Raw genomic sequence first — 14,952 nt, forward strand, 5'->3', positions numbered from 1 at the left:
GCACATTCTCCCCGTGTCTGCGTGGGTTTGCTCCGGTTTCCTCCCACAGTCCAAAGATATGCAGGTCAGGTGAATTGGCCATGCTAAATTGCCCGTAGTGTTAGGTAAGGGGTAAATGCAGAGGTATGGGTGGGTTGCGCTTCGGCGGGTCGGTGTGGACTTGTTGGGCGGAAGGGCCTGTTTCCACACTGTAATGTAATCTAAATCTAATCTAATAGCAGCACTACAGATCCGTGAACTGGCATTTTAGAGCGCATTTGTCATAAAAAGAAACATGAAAAGTAAACATTTCACCATAGACTAGCAATCCATTGACAGAAATTCAATTATATAAAGAATCAATATTTACTTTATGGATCAGCAGATAACTGACAAAGAACAACAGGCCATCAAATCTCTCCTTGCTTTAGGCACTGAAGGGCTAAGAAGAATAAAATACTCCAGTACTTTTGATGGTGACTTCAAAGATCACAATAACATGTACAAGGATGCATATATCTATACATTCAATGCTTCCTTGGTGGACATGTAACACAGTTATATAGTTATCACCAATGTTATCTCTAAACTGCATGCAGCAATTCTGAGAGTTTCGGTTCTGTGTTTACTGATGTTACTGGACATCACATACATGTAGGTGATTTACTGAAGACATGCCACTGGCTCTATTACACAGAAAGAGTCTGATGGTGAAGTGGTTACCTTAAGCTGTAAGGCACAAACATATTGCAAAATAATCAGAATTATCTGCAAAATGCTTTACTGTAAAACAAGAAATACTGATAATTGCTTTTAGATGAAACACAATATGGTATAAAGAGGAGAATCATACTTTTACAAGTACGTAAGTGATATAGAGAATAGCTGAGTGATTGAGAGGGAAGCACTTCTGGCAAAGCACTCCAGGCAGCAGTAGCCCATGAGCCTGTACGAAGAAAACTTTGGGGTAGATGGGAGGTTGTTGAAAGGTGCTATGCAAATTCCCCGTGGCGACAAAGTGATGAGGAGACGGTCTCCCCTTTTACTACAGGCCAGGTCCTCCAGGGCGGTGGGGGGCGCTGTGCCTGGCGAAGGGGTCACCTCTTGATGGGGAAGTCGGCTCGTCGTTTGAAGCAGAGGCGGAGCGGATCCCGGTGCCCGGGGCCTGGCCTGATCTCTCCCCCCACATCCCGGTGCCCGGGGCCTGGCCTGATCTCTCCCCCCGGATCCCGGTGTTGTTCGGGTTGTTGTAGTGAAGCCTCGGGCTCTCTCAGGCGGCAGGATGCAGGAGCTCATTTCCAATGTGGAGCACATCAGGTTCGAGCTGGAGATCGCGGTGGAGCAGCAGCTGGGGGCCCAGCCGCTCCCGTTCCCCGGAATGGACAGTGAGTGCGGGGGGGCGGGAGGAGAACGGGATCTCTCACAGTCCACACACACACACACACTCCCCCCCCCCCCCCCCCACCCCCCCATCCACTCCCCCCCCACCCCCCCACCCCCCCATCCTCCCCCCCCCACCCCCCCATCCTCCCCCCCCCCCCACCCCCCCATCCTCCTCCCCCCACCCCCCCCCCCATCCTCCTCCCCCCACCCCCCCATCCACTCCCCCCCACCCCCCCATCCCCCCCCACCCCCCCATCCTCCTCCCCCCACCCCCCCATCCTCCCCCTCCCCCCACCCCCCCATCCTCCCCCTCCCCCCACCCCCCCATCCTCCTCCCCCCACCCCCCCATCCTCCCCCCCCCACCCCCCCATCCTCCTTCCCCCCCACCCCCCCATCCTCCTTCCCCCCCACCCCCCATCCTCCTTCCACCCCCCACCCCCCACCCTCCTTCCACCCCCCACCCTCCTTCCACCCCCCACCCTCCTTCCACCCCCACCCTCCTTCCACCCCCCACCCCCCTTCCACCCCCCACCCCCCTTCCACCCCCCACCCCCCTTCCACCCCCCACCCCCCATCCCCCTTCCACCCCCCACCCCCCATCCCCCTTCCACCCCCCACCCCCCATCCCCCTTCCACCCCCCACCCCCCATCCCCCTTCCACCCCCCACCGCCCATCCTCCTTCCACCCCCCACCCCCCATCCTCCTTCCACCCCCCATCCTCCTTCCACCCCCCATCCTCCTTCCACCCCCCACCCCCCATCCTCCTTCCACCCCCCATCCTCCTTCCACCCCCCATCCTCCTTCCACCCCCCCACCCCCCATCCTCCTTCCACCCCCATCCTCCTTCCACCCCCCCACCCCCCATCCTCCTTCCACCCCCCCACCCCCCATCCTCCTTCCACCCCCCCACCCCCCATCCTCCTTCCACCCCCCCACCCCCCATCCTCCTTCCACCCCCCCACCCCCCATCCTCCTTCCACCCCCCCACCCCCCATCCTCCTTCCACCCCCCCACCCCCCATCCTCCTTCCACCCCCCCACCCCCCATCCTCCTTCCACCCCCCCACCCCCCATCCTCCTTCCACCCCCCCACCCCCCATCCTCCTTCCACCCCCCCACCCCCCATCCTCCTTCCACCCCCCCACCCCCCATCCTCCTTCCACCCCCCCACCCCCCATCCTCCTTCCACCCCCCCACCCCCCATCCTCCTTCCACCCCCCCACCCCCCATCCTCCTTCCACCCCCCGCCCCACCACCCTCCTTCCACCCCCCGCCCCACCACCCTCCTTCCACCCCCCGCCCCACCACCCTCCTTCCACCCCCCGCCCCACCACCCTCCTTCCACCCCCCGCCCCACCACCCTCCTTCCACCCCCCGCCCCACCACCCTCCTTCCACCCCCCGCCCCACCACCCTCCTTCCCGCCCCCCCACCCTCCTTCCCGCCCCCCCACCCTCCTTTCCCCCCCACCCCCCATCCTCCTTCCCCCCCCACCCCCCACCCTCCTTCCCCCCCCACCCCCCACCCTCCTTCCACCCCCCACCCTCCTTCCACCCCCCATCCTCCTTCCACCCCCCCACCCCCCATCCTCCTTCCACCCCCCCACCCCCCATCCTCCTTCCACCCCCCCATCCTCCTTCCACCCCCCACCCCCCACCCCCCATCCTCCTTCCACCCCCCACCCCCCACCCCCCACCCCCCACCCCCATCCTCCTTCCACCCCCCACCCCCCACCCCCCATCCTCCTTCCACCCCCCATCCTCCTTCCACCCCCCACCCCCCACCCTCCTTCCCGCCCCCCCACCCTCCTTCCCGCCCCCCCACCCTCCTTCCCGCCCCCCCCACCCTCCTTCCCGCCCCACCACCCTCCTTCCCGCCCCCCACCCTCCTTCCCGCGCCCCCACCCTCCTTCCCGCGCCCCCACCCTCCTTTCCCCCCCACCCCCCATCCTCCTCCCCCCCCCCACCCCCCACCCTCCTTCCCCCCCCACCCCCCACCCTCCTTCCCCCCCCACCCCCCACCCTCCTTCCCCCCCCACCCCCCACCCTCCTTCCCCCCCCACCCCCCACCCTCCTTCCACCCCCCACCCTCCTTCCACCCCCCACCCTCCTTCCAACCCCCACCCTCCATCCACCCCCCACCCCCCTTCCACCCCCCACCTTCCACCTTCCACCCCCCACCCCCCACCCCCCACCCCCCTTCCACCCCCCACCCCCCATCCCCCTTCCACCCCCCACCCCCCATCCCCCTTCCTCCCCCCACCCCCGATCCCCCTTCCACCCCCCACCCCCCATCCCCCTTCCACCCCCCCCCCATCCCCCATCCACCCCCCATCCCCCTTCCACCCCCCATCCCCCTTCCACCCCCCATCCCCCTTCCACCCCCCATCCCCCTTCCACCCCCCATCCCCCTTCCACCCCCCATCCCCCTTCCACCCCCCATCCCCCTTCCACCCCCCATCCCCCTTCCACCCCCCATCCCCCTTCCACCCCCCATCCCCCTTCCACCCCCCACCCCTCATCCCCCTTCCACCCCCCACCCCTCATCCCCCTTCCACCCCCCACCCCTCATCCTCCTTCCACCCCCCACCCCCCATCCTCCTTCCACCCCCCACCCCCCATCCTCCTTCCACCCCCCACCCCCCATCCTCCTTCCACCCCCCACCCCCCATCCTCCTTCCACCCCCCACCCCCCATCCTCCTTCCACCCCCCCATCCTCCTTCCACCCCCCATCCTCCTTCCACCCCCCATCCTCCTTCCACCCCCCATCCTCCTTCCACCCCCCATCCTCCTTCCACCCCCCATCCTCCTTCCACCCCCCATCCTCCTTCCACCCCCCATCCTCCTTCCACCCCCCATCCTCCTTCCACCCCCCATCCTCCTTCCACCCCCCATCCTCCTTCCACCCCCCATCCTCCTTCCACCCCCCATCCTCCTTCCACCCCCCATCCTCCTTCCACCCCCCATCCTCCTTCCACCCCCCATCCTCCTTCCACCCCCCACCCTCCTTCCACCCCCCACCCTCCTTCCACCCCCCATCCTCCTTCCACCCCCCACCCCCCATCCTCCTTCCACCCCCCACCCCCCACCCCCCATCCTCCTTCCACCCCCCATCCTCCTTCCACCCCCCACCCCCAATCCCACCCCCCACCCCCCATCCCCCTTCCCACCCCCCATCCCCCTTCCCACCCCCCACCCTCCTTCCCGCCCTCACCCTCCTTCCCGCCCCCACCCTCCTTCCAGCCCCCATCCACCTTTCCCACCCCCCACCCCCCATCCCCCTTCCCACCCCCCACCCTCCTTCCCGCCCCCACCCCCCCCACCCCCAATCCTCCTTTCCCCCCCCCCACCCCCAATCCTCCTTTCCCCCCCCCACCCCCAATCCTCCTTTCCCCCCCCCACCCCCAATCCTCCTTTCCCCCCCCCCACCCCCAATCCTCCTTTCCCCCCCCCCACCCCCAATCCTCCTTTCCCCCCCCACCCACAATCCTCCTTTCCCCCCCCCACCCCCAATCCTCCTTTCCCCCCCCCCACCCCCAATCCTCCTTTCCCCCCCCCCCACCCCCAATCCTCCTTTCCCCCCCCCCCACCCCCAATCCTCCTTTCCCCCCCCCCCACCCCCAATCCTCCTTTCCCCCCCCCCACCCCCAATCCTCCTTTCCCCCCCCCACCCCCAATCCTCCTTTCCCCCCCCCACCCCCAATCCTCCTTTCCCCCCCCCCAACCCAATCCTCCTTCCCCCCCCACCCCCAATCCTCCTTCCCCCCCCCCAACCCAATCCTCCTTCCCCCCCCACCCCCAATCCTCCTTCCCCCCCCCCCCCCATCCTCCTTCCCCCCCCCCATCCTCCTTCCCCCCCCCCCATCCTCCTTCCCCCCCCCATCCTCCTTCCCCCCCCCCCATCCTCCTTCCCCCCCCCCATCCTCCTTCCCCCCCCCCCATCCTCCTTCCCCCCCCCCCATCCTCCTTCCCCCCCCCCCCCCATCCTCCTTCCCCCCCCCCCCCATCCTCCTTCCCCCCCCCCCATCCTCCTTCCCCCCCCCCCCATCCTCATTCCCCCCCCCCCCATCCTCCTTCCCCCCCCCCCATCCTCCTTCCCCCCCCCCATCCTCCTTCCCCCCCCCCCATCCTCCTTCCCCCCCCCATCCTCCTTCCCCCCCCCCATCCTCCTTCCCCCCCCCCATCCTCCTTCCCCCCCCCCATCCTCCTTCCCCCCCCCCATCCTCCTTCCCCCCCCTTCCTCCTCCCCCCTCCCCCATCCTCCTTCCCCCCCCCCCCCCCATCCTCCTTCCCCCCCCCCCATCCTCCTTCCCCCCCCCCCCATCCTCCTTCCCCCCCCCATCCTCCTTCCCCCCCCCCATCCTCCTTCCCCCCCCCATCCTCCTTCCCCCCCCCCCATCCTCCTTCCCCCCCCCCCATCCTCCTTCCCCCCCCCCATCCTCCTTCCCCCCCCCCATCCTCCTTCCCCCCCCCCCCCATCCTCCTTCCCCCCCCCCCCCATCCTCCTTCCCCCATCTTCCTTCTCCCCCCCCATCCTCCTCCTTCCCCCCCCATCCTCCTTCCCCCCCCCCATCCTCCTTCCCCCCCCCCATCCTCCTTCCCCCCCCCACCCCCCATCCTCCTTCCCCCCCACCCCCCCATCCTCCTTCCCCCCCCACCCCCCATCCTCCTTCCCCCCCCATCCTCCTTCCCCCCCCACCCCCCATCCTCCTTCCCCCCCCACCCCTCATCCTCCTTCCACCCCCCACCCCCCATCCTCCTTCCACCCCCCATCCTCCTTCCACCCCCCACCCCCCATCCTCCTTCCACCCCCCACCCCCCATCCTCCTTCCACCCCCCACCCCCCATCCTCCTTCCACCCCCCACCCCCCATCCTCCTTCCACCCCCCACCCCCCATCCTCCTTCCACCCCCCACCCCCCATCCTCCTTCCACCCCCCACCCCCCTTCCACCCCCCACCCCCCTTCCACCCCCCACCCCCCATCCTCCTTCCACCCCCCCACCCCCCATCCTCCTTCCACCCCCCCACCCCCCATCCTCCTTCCACCCCCCCACCCCCCATCCTCCTTCCACCCCCCACCCCCCATCCTCCTTCCACCCCCCCACCCCCCATCCTCCTTCCACCCCCCCACCCCCCATCCTCCTTCCACCCCCCCACCCCCCATCCTCCTTCCACCCCCCCACCCCCCATCCTCCTTCCACCCCCCCACCCCCCATCCTCCTTCCACCCCCCCACCCCCCATCCTCCTTCCACCCCCCCACCCCCCATCCTCCTTCCACCCCCCCACCCTCCTTCCACCCCCCACCCCCCACCCCCCATCCTCCTTCCACCCCCCACCCCCCACCCCCCATCCTTCTTCCACCCCCCACCCCCCACCCTCCTTCCCCCTTCCACCCCCCACCCCCCATCCCCCATCCCCCATCCCCCCCCCATCCCCCATCCCCCTTCCACCCCCCATCCCCCTTCCACCCCCCATCCCCCTTCCACCCCCCATCCCCCTTCCACCCCCCATCCCCCTTCCACCCCCCATCCCCCTTCCACCCCCCATCCCCCTTCCACCCCCCATCCCCCTTCCACCCCCCATCCCCCTTCCACCCCCCATCCCCCTTCCACCCCCCATCCCCCTTCCACCCCCCATCCCCCTTCCACCCCCCATCCCCCTTCCACCCCCCATCCCCCTTCCACCCCCCATCCCCCTTCCACCCCCCATCCCCCTTCCACCCCCCATCCCCCTTCCACCCCCCATCCCCCTTCCACCCCCCATCCCCCTTCCACCCCCCATCCCCCTTCCACCCCCCATCCCCCTTCCACCCCCCATCCCCCTTCCACCCCCCATCCCCCTTCCACCCCCCATCCCCCTTCCACCCCCCATCCCCCTTCCACCCCCCATCCCCCTTCCACCCCCCATCCCCCTTCCACCCCCCATCCCCCTTCCACCCCCCCATCCCCCTTCCACCCCCCCATCCCCCTTCCACCCCCCATCCCCCTTCCACCCCCCATCCCCCTTCCACCCCCCATCCCCCTTCCACCCCCCATCCCCCTTCCACCCCCCATCCCCCTTCCACCCCCCATCCCCCTTCCACCCCCCATCCCCCTTCCACCCCCCATCCCCCTTCCACCCCCCATCCCCCTTCCACCCCCCATCCCCCTTCCACCCCCCATCCCCCTTCCACCCCCCATCCCCCTTCCACCCCCCATCCCCCTTCCACCCCCCATCCCCCTTCCACCCCCCATCCCCCTTCCACCCCCCATCCCCCTTCCACCCCCCATCCCCCTTCCACCCCCCATCCCCCTTCCACCCCCCATCCCCCTTCCACCCCCCATCCCCCTTCCACCCCCCATCCCCCTTCCACCCCCCATCCCCCTTCCACCCCCCATCCCCCTTCCACCCCCCATCCCCCTTCCACCCCCCATCCCCCTTCCACCCCCCATCCCCCTTCCACCCCCCATCCCCCTTCCACCCCCCATCCCCCTTCCACCCCCCATCCCCCTTCCACCCCCCATCCCCCTTCCACCCCCCATCCCCCTTCCACCCCCCATCCCCCTTCCACCCCCCATCCCCCTTCCACCCCCCATCCCCCTTCCACCCCCCATCCCCCTTCCACCCCCCATCCCCCTTCCACCCCCATCCCCCTTCCACCCCCCATCCCCCTTCCACCCCCCATCCCCCTTCCACCCCCCATCCCCCTTCCACCCCCCATCCCCCTTCCACCCCCCATCCCCCTTCCACCCCCCATCCCCCTTCCACCCCCCATCCCCCTTCCACCCCCCATCCCCCTTCCACCCCCCATCCCCCTTCCACCCCCCATCCCCCTTCCACCCCCCATCCCCCTTCCACCCCCCATCCCCCTTCCACCCCCCATCCCCCTTCCACCCCCCATCCCCCTTCCACCCCCCATCCCCCTTCCACCCCCCATCCCCCTTCCACCCCCCATCCCCCTTCCACCCCCCATCCCCCTTCCACCCCCCATCCCCCTTCCACCCCCCATCCCCCTTCCACCCCCCATCCCCCTTCCACCCCCCATCCCCCTTCCACCCCCCATCCCCCTTCCACCCCCCATCCCCCTTCCACCCCCCATCCTCCTTCCACCCCCCCACCCCCCATCCTCCTTCCACCCCCCCACCCCCCATCCTCCTTCCACCCCCCCCACCCCCCATCCTCCTTCCACCCCCCCACCCCCAATCCTCCTTTCCCCCCCCACCCCCAATCCTCCTTTCCCCCCCCACCCCCAATCCTCCTTTCCCCCCCCACCCCCAATCCTCCTTTCCCCCCCCCCACCCCCAATCCTCCTTTCCCCCCCCCCCACCCCCAATCCTCCTTTCCCCCCCCCCCCCACCCCCAATCCTCCTTTCCCCCCCCCCCACGCCCAATCCTCCTTTCCCCCCCCAACCCAATCCTCCTTCCCCCCCCACCCCCAATCCTCCTTCCCCCCCCCAACCCAATCCTCCTTTCCCCCCCATCCTCCTTTCCCCCCCATCCTCCTTCCACCCCCCACCCCCCATCCTCCTTCCACCCCCCACCCCCCATCCTCCTTCCACCCCCCACCCCCCATCCTCCTTCCACCCCCCATCCTCCTTCCACCCCCCATCCTCCTTCCACCCCCCATCCTCCTTCCACCCCCCATCCTCCTTCCACCCCCCATCCTCCTTCCACCCCCCATCCTCCTTCCACCCCCCATCCTCCTTCCACCCCCCATCCTCCTTCCACCCCCCATCCTCCTTCCACCCCCCATCCTCCTTCCACCCCCCATCCTCCTTCCACCCCCCATCCTCCTTCCACCCCCCATCCTCCTTCCACCCCCCATCCTCCTTCCACCCCCCATCCTCCTTCCACCCCCCATCCTCCTTCCACCCCCCATCCTCCTTCCACCCCCCATCCTCCTTCCACCCCCCACCCTCCTTCCACCCCCCATCCTCCTTCCACCCCCCACCCCCCATCCTCCTTCCACCCCCCACCCCCCATCCACCCCCCACCCCCCATCCTCCTTCCACCCCCCACCCCCCACCCCCCATCCCCCTTCCCACCCCCCACCCTCCTTCCCGCCCTCACCCTCCTTCCCGCCGCCACCCTCCTTCCAGCCCCCATCCACCTTTCCCACCCCCCACCCCCCATCCCCCTTCCCACCCCCCACCCTCCTTCCCGCCCCCACCCCCCCCACCCCCAATCCTCCTTTCCCCCCCCCACCCCCAATCCTCCTTTCCCCCCCCCACCCCCAATCCTCCTTTCCCCCCCCCACCCCCAATCCTCCTTTCCCCCCCCACCCACAATCCTCCTTTCCCCCCCCCACCTCCAATCCTCCTTTCCCCCCCCCCACCCCCAATCCTCCTTTCCCCCCCCCCACCCCCAATCCTCCTTTCCCCCCCCCCACCCCCAATCCTCCTTTCCCCCCCCCCCACCCCCAATCCTCCTTTCCCCCCCCCCACCCCCAATCCTCCTTTCCCCCCCCCCCACCCCCAATCCTCCTTTCCCCCCCCCCCCACCCCCAATCCTCCTTTCCCCCCCCCCCAACCCAATCCTCCTTCCCCCCCCCACCCCCAATCCTCCTTCCCCCCCCCCAACCCAATCCTCCTTTCCCCCCCATCCTCCTTTCCCCCCCATCCTCCTTTCCCCCCCCATCCTCCTTTCCCCCCCCATCCTCCTTTCCCCCCCCATCCTCCTTTCCCCCCCCATCCTCCTTTCCCCCCCCATCCTCCTTTCCCCCCCCATCCTCCTTTCCCCCCCCATCCTCCTTTCCCCCCCCATCCTCCTTTCCCCCCCCATCCTCCTTTCCCCCCCCATCCTCCTTTCCCCCCCCATCCTCCTTTCCCCCCCCATCCTCCTTTCCCCCCCCATCCTCCTTTCCCCCCCCATCCTCCTTTCCCCCCCCATCCTCCTTTCCCCCCCCATCCTCCTTTCCCCCCCCATCCTCCTTTCCCCCCCCATCCTCCTTTCCCCCCCCATCCTCCTTTCCCCCCCCATCCTCCTTTCCCCCCCCATCCTCCTTTCCCCCCCCATCCTCCTTTCCCCCCCCATCCTCCTTTCCCCCCCCATCCTCCTTTCCCCCCCCATCCTCCTTTCCCCCCCCATCCTCCTTTCCCCCCCCATCCTCCTTTCCCCCCCCATCCTCCTTTCCCCCCCCATCCTCCTTTCCCCCCCCATCCTCCTTTCCCCCCCCATCCTCCTTTCCCCCCCCATCCTCCTTTCCCCCCCCATCCTCCTTTCCCCCCCCATCCTCCTTTCCCCCCCCATCCTCCTTTCCCCCCCCATCCTCCTTTCCCCCCCCATCCTCCTTTCCCCCCCCATCCTCCTTTCCCCCCCCCATCCTCCTTTCCCCCCCCATCCTCCTTTCCCCCCCCATCCTCCTTTCCCCCCCCATCCTCCTTTCCCCCCCCATCCTCCTTTCCCCCCCCATCCTCCTTTCCCCCCCCATCCTCCTTTCCCCCCCCATCCTCCTTTCCCCCCCCATCCTCCTTTCCCCCCCCATCCTCCTTTCCCCCCCCATCCTCCTTTCCCCCCCCATCCTCCTTTCCCCCCCCATCCTCCTTTCCCCCCCCATCCCTTTCCCCCCCCATCCTCCTTTCCCCCCCCATCCTCCTTTCCCCCCCCATCCTCCTTTCCCCCCCCATCCTCCTTTCCCCCCCCATCCTCCTTTCCCCCCCCATCCTCCTTTCCCCCCCCATCCTCCTTTCCCCCCCCATCCTCCTTTCCCCCCCCATCCTCCTTTCCCCCCCCATCCTCCTTTCCCCCCCCATCCTCCTTTCCCCCCCCATCCTCCTTTCCCCCCCCATCCTCCTTTCCCCCCCCATCCTCCTTTCCCCCCCCATCCTCCTTTCCCCCCCATCCTCCTTTCCCCCCCCATCCTCCTTTCCCCCCCCATCCTCCTTTCCCCCCCCAACCTCCTTTCCCCCCCCAACCTCCTTTCCCCCCCCCATCCTCCTTTCCCCCCCCCATCCTCCTTCCCCCCCCCCCCATCCTCCTTCCCCCCCCCCCCATCCTCCTTCCCCCCCCCATCCTCCTTCCCCCCCCCATCCTCCTTCCCCCCCCCATCCTCCTTCCCCCCCCCATCCTCCTTCCCCCCCCCCCCATCCTCCTTCCCCCCCATCCTCCTTCCCCCCCCCCCATCCTCCTTCCCCCCCCCATCCTCCTTCCCCCCCCCCCCCCATCCTCCTTCCCCCCCCTCCATCCTCCTTCCCCCCCCCCATCCTCCTTCCCCCCCCCCCCATCCTCCTTCCCCCCCCCCCCATCCTCCTTCTCCTCCCCCCCCATTCTCCTTCTCCCCCCCCCATCCTCGTTCCCCCCCCCCCCATCCTCGTTCCCCCCCCCCATCCTCCTTCCCCCCCCCATCCTCCTTCCCCCCCCATCCTCCTTCCCCCCCCCCCCATCCTCCTTCCCCCCCCCATCCTCCTTCCCCCCCCCCCATCCTCCTTCCCCCCCCCCCATCCTCCTTCCCCCCCCCATCCTCCTTCCCCCCCCCCCATCCTCCTTCCCCCCCCCCCATCCTCCTTCCCCCCCCCCATCCTCCTTCCCCCCCCCCCCATCCTCCTTCCCCCCCCCCCATCCTCCTTCCCCCCCCCCCATCCTCCTTCCCCCCCCCCATCCTCCTTCCCCCCCCCCCATCCTCCTTCCCCCCCCCCCATCCTCCTTCCCCCCCCCCATCCTCCTTCCCCCCCCCCCATCCTCCTTCCCCCCCCATCCTCCTTCCCCCCCCATCCTCCTTCCCCCCCCATCCTCCTTCCCCCCCCCATCCTCCTTCCCCCCCCATCCTCCTTCCCCCCCCATCCTCCTTCCCCCCCCATCCTCCTTCCCCCCCCCCATCCTCCTTCCCCCCCCCCCCCCATCCTCCTTCCCCCCCCCCCCATCCTCCTTCCCCCATCCTCCTTCTCCCCCCCCATCCTCCTTCTCCCCCCCCCATCCTCCTTCCCCCCCCATCCTCCTTCCCCCCCCCATCCTCCTTCCCCCCCCCATCCTCCTTCCCCCCCCCCATCCTCCTTCCCCCCCCCACCCCCCATCCTCCTTCCCCCCCCCACCCCCCCATCCTCCTTCCCCCCCATCCTCCTTCCCCCCCCATCCTCCTTCCCCCCCATCCTCCTTCCCCCCCCATCCTCCTTCCCCCCCCATCCTCCTTCCCCCCCCATCCTCCTTCCCCCCCCATCCTCCTTCCCCCCCCATCCTCCTTCCCCCCCCATCCTCCTTCCCCCCCCATCCTCCTTCCCCCCCCACCCCCCATCCTCCTTCCCCCCCCACCCCCCATCCTCCTTCCCCCCCCACCCCCCATCCTCCTTCCCCCCCCCACCCCCCATCCTCCTTCCCCCCCCACCCCCCATCCTCCTTCCCCCCCCCATCCTCCTTCCCCTTTCCTCCCCCCCACCCTCCTTCCCCCTTCCTCCCCCCCCACCCTCCTTCCCCCTCCCTCCCCCCCCACCCTCCTTCCCCCACCCTCCTTCCCCCACCCTCCTTCCCCCACCCTCCTTCCCCCACCCTCCTTCCCCCACCCTCCTTCCCCCACCCTCCTTCCCCCACCCTCCTTCCCCCACCCTCCTTCCCCCACCCTCCTTCCCCCACCCTCCTTCCCCCACCCTCCTTCCCCCACCCTCCTTCCCCACCCTCCTTCCCCCACCCTCCTTCCCCCACCCTCCTTCCCCCACCCTCCTTCCCCCACCCTCCTTCCCCCACCCTCCTTCCCCCACCCTCCTTCCCCCACCCTCCTTCCCCCACCCTCCTTCCCCCACCCTCCTTCCCCCACCCTCCTTCCCCCACCCTCCTTCCCCCCCCCCACCCCCCACCCTCCTTCCCCCCCCCACCCCCCACCCTCCTTCCCCCCCCCACCCCCCACCCTCCTCCCCCCCCACCCTCCTTCCCCCCCCACCCTCCTTCTCCCCCCACCCTCCTTCCCCCCCTCCCCCACCCTCCTTCCCCCCCTCTCCCACCCTCCTTCCCCCCCTCTCCCACCCTCCTTCCCCCCCTCTCCCACCCTCCTTCCCCCCCTCCCCCCACCCTCCTTCCCCCCCCCCCCACCCTCCTTCCCCCCCCTCCCCCACCCTCCTTCCCCCCCTCCCCCACCCTCCTTCCCCCCCTCCCCCACCCTCCTTCCCCCCCTCCCCCACCCTCCTTCCCCCCCTCCCCCACCCTCCTTCCCCCCCTCCCCCACCCTCCTTCCCCCCCTCCCCCACCCTCCTTCCCCCCCTACCCCACCCTCCTTCCCCCCCTACCCCACCCTCCTTCCCCCCCTACCCCACCCTCCTTCCCCCCCTCCCCCACCCTCCTTCCCCCCCTCCCCCACCCTCCTTCCCCCCCTCCCCCACCCTCCTTCCCCCCCTCCCCCACCCTCCTTCCCCCCCTCCCCCACCCTCCTTCCCCCCCTCCCCCACCCTCCTTCCCCCCCTCCCCCACCCTCCTTCCCCCCCTCCCCCACCCTCCTTCCTCCCCCCCACCCTCCTTCCTCCCCCCCACCCTCCTTCTCCCCCCCCCACCCTCCTTCCCCCCCCCACCCTCCTTCCCCCCCCCCCCCCCTCCTTCCCCCCCCCCCCACCCTCCTTCCCCCCCCCCCACCCTCCTTCCCCCCCCCCACCCTCCTTCCCCCCCCCCACCCTCCTTCCCCCCCCCCCACCCTTCTTCCCCCCCCCCCACCCTCCTTCCCCCCCACACCCTCCTTCCCCCCCCCACACCCTCCTTCCCCCCCCCACCCTCCTTCCCCCCCCCACCCTCCTTCCCCCCCCCCACCCTCCTTCCCCCCCCCCCACCCTCCTTCCCCCCCCCACCCTCCTTCCCCCCCCCCACCCTCCTTCCCACCCCCCTTCCCCCCCCCACCCCCACCCTCCACCCCCCCACCCTCCTTCCCCCCCCACCTCCCCCCCCACCCCCCTCCCTCCTTCCCCCCCCACCCCCCACCCTCCTTCCCCCCCCACCCCCCACCCTCCTTCCCCCCCCACCCTCCTTCCCTCCTTCCCCCCCCATCCCCCACCCTCCTTCCCCCCCCACCCCCCCACCCTCCACCCCCCCACCCTCCTTCCACCCCCCACCCCTCACCCTCCTTCCCCCCCACCCCCCACCCTCCTTCCCCCCCCCATCCTCCTTCTCCCCCCCACCCTCCTTCCCCCCCCACCCCCCACCCTCCTTCCCCCCCCCCACCCCCCACCCTCCTTCCCCCCCCCACCCCCCACCCTCCTTCCCCCCCACCCCCCACCCTCCTTCCCCCCCCCACCCCCCACCCTCCTTCCCCCCCCCCCCCACCCCCCACCCTCCTTCCCCCCCACCCCCCACCCTCCTTCCCCCCCACCCCCCACCCTCCTTCCCCCCCCCCCCACCCCCCACCCTCCTTCCCCCCCACCCTCCTTCCCCCCCCCCCCACCCCCACCCTCCTTCCCCCCCCCCACCCCCCAGCCTCCTTCCCCCCCCCACCCCCCACCCTCCTTCCCCCCCCCCCACCCCCCACCCTCCTTCCCCCCCCCCACCCCCCACCCTCCTTCCCCCCCACCCTCCTTCTCCCCCCCTCCCCCCACCCTCCTCCCCCACCCTCCTTCCCCCCCTCCCCCCCCTCCTTCCCCCCCTCCCCCACCCTCCTTCCCCTCCCCCCACCCTCCTTCCCCCCCCCCACCCTCCTTCCCCCCCC

The 14,952-nt window shown here is 70.4% G+C and overlaps 1 protein-coding gene across 2 annotated transcripts in view; it reads left to right on the forward strand.

Annotated features, from left to right (window-relative positions):
* Nucleotides 1–1,119: 1,119 nt before the first annotated feature.
* cpsf4 (cleavage and polyadenylation specific factor 4) overlaps nucleotides 1,120–14,952 on the forward strand; it is a 38,078-nt gene continuing 24,245 nt past the window's right edge. Inside the window, exon 1 of one of the 2 annotated variants that reach the window (XM_043711287.2) lies at nucleotides 1,120–1,364. In XM_043711287.2, coding sequence (XP_043567222.1) covers nucleotides 1,262–1,364 — 103 coding nt within the window. In that variant the 5' untranslated portion in view covers nucleotides 1,120–1,261. The remainder of the gene's footprint in view (nucleotides 1,365–14,952) is intronic. The other variant, XM_043711290.2, reaches the window with a different exon arrangement.

The sequence above is a fragment of the Chiloscyllium plagiosum genome, unplaced genomic scaffold (genome assembly GCF_037043375.1).
Source record: "Chiloscyllium plagiosum isolate Xiang-an unplaced genomic scaffold, Cpla_swu_hap1 HiC_scaffold_20, whole genome shotgun sequence".
Lineage (NCBI taxonomy): Eukaryota > Metazoa > Chordata > Chondrichthyes > Orectolobiformes > Hemiscylliidae > Chiloscyllium > Chiloscyllium plagiosum.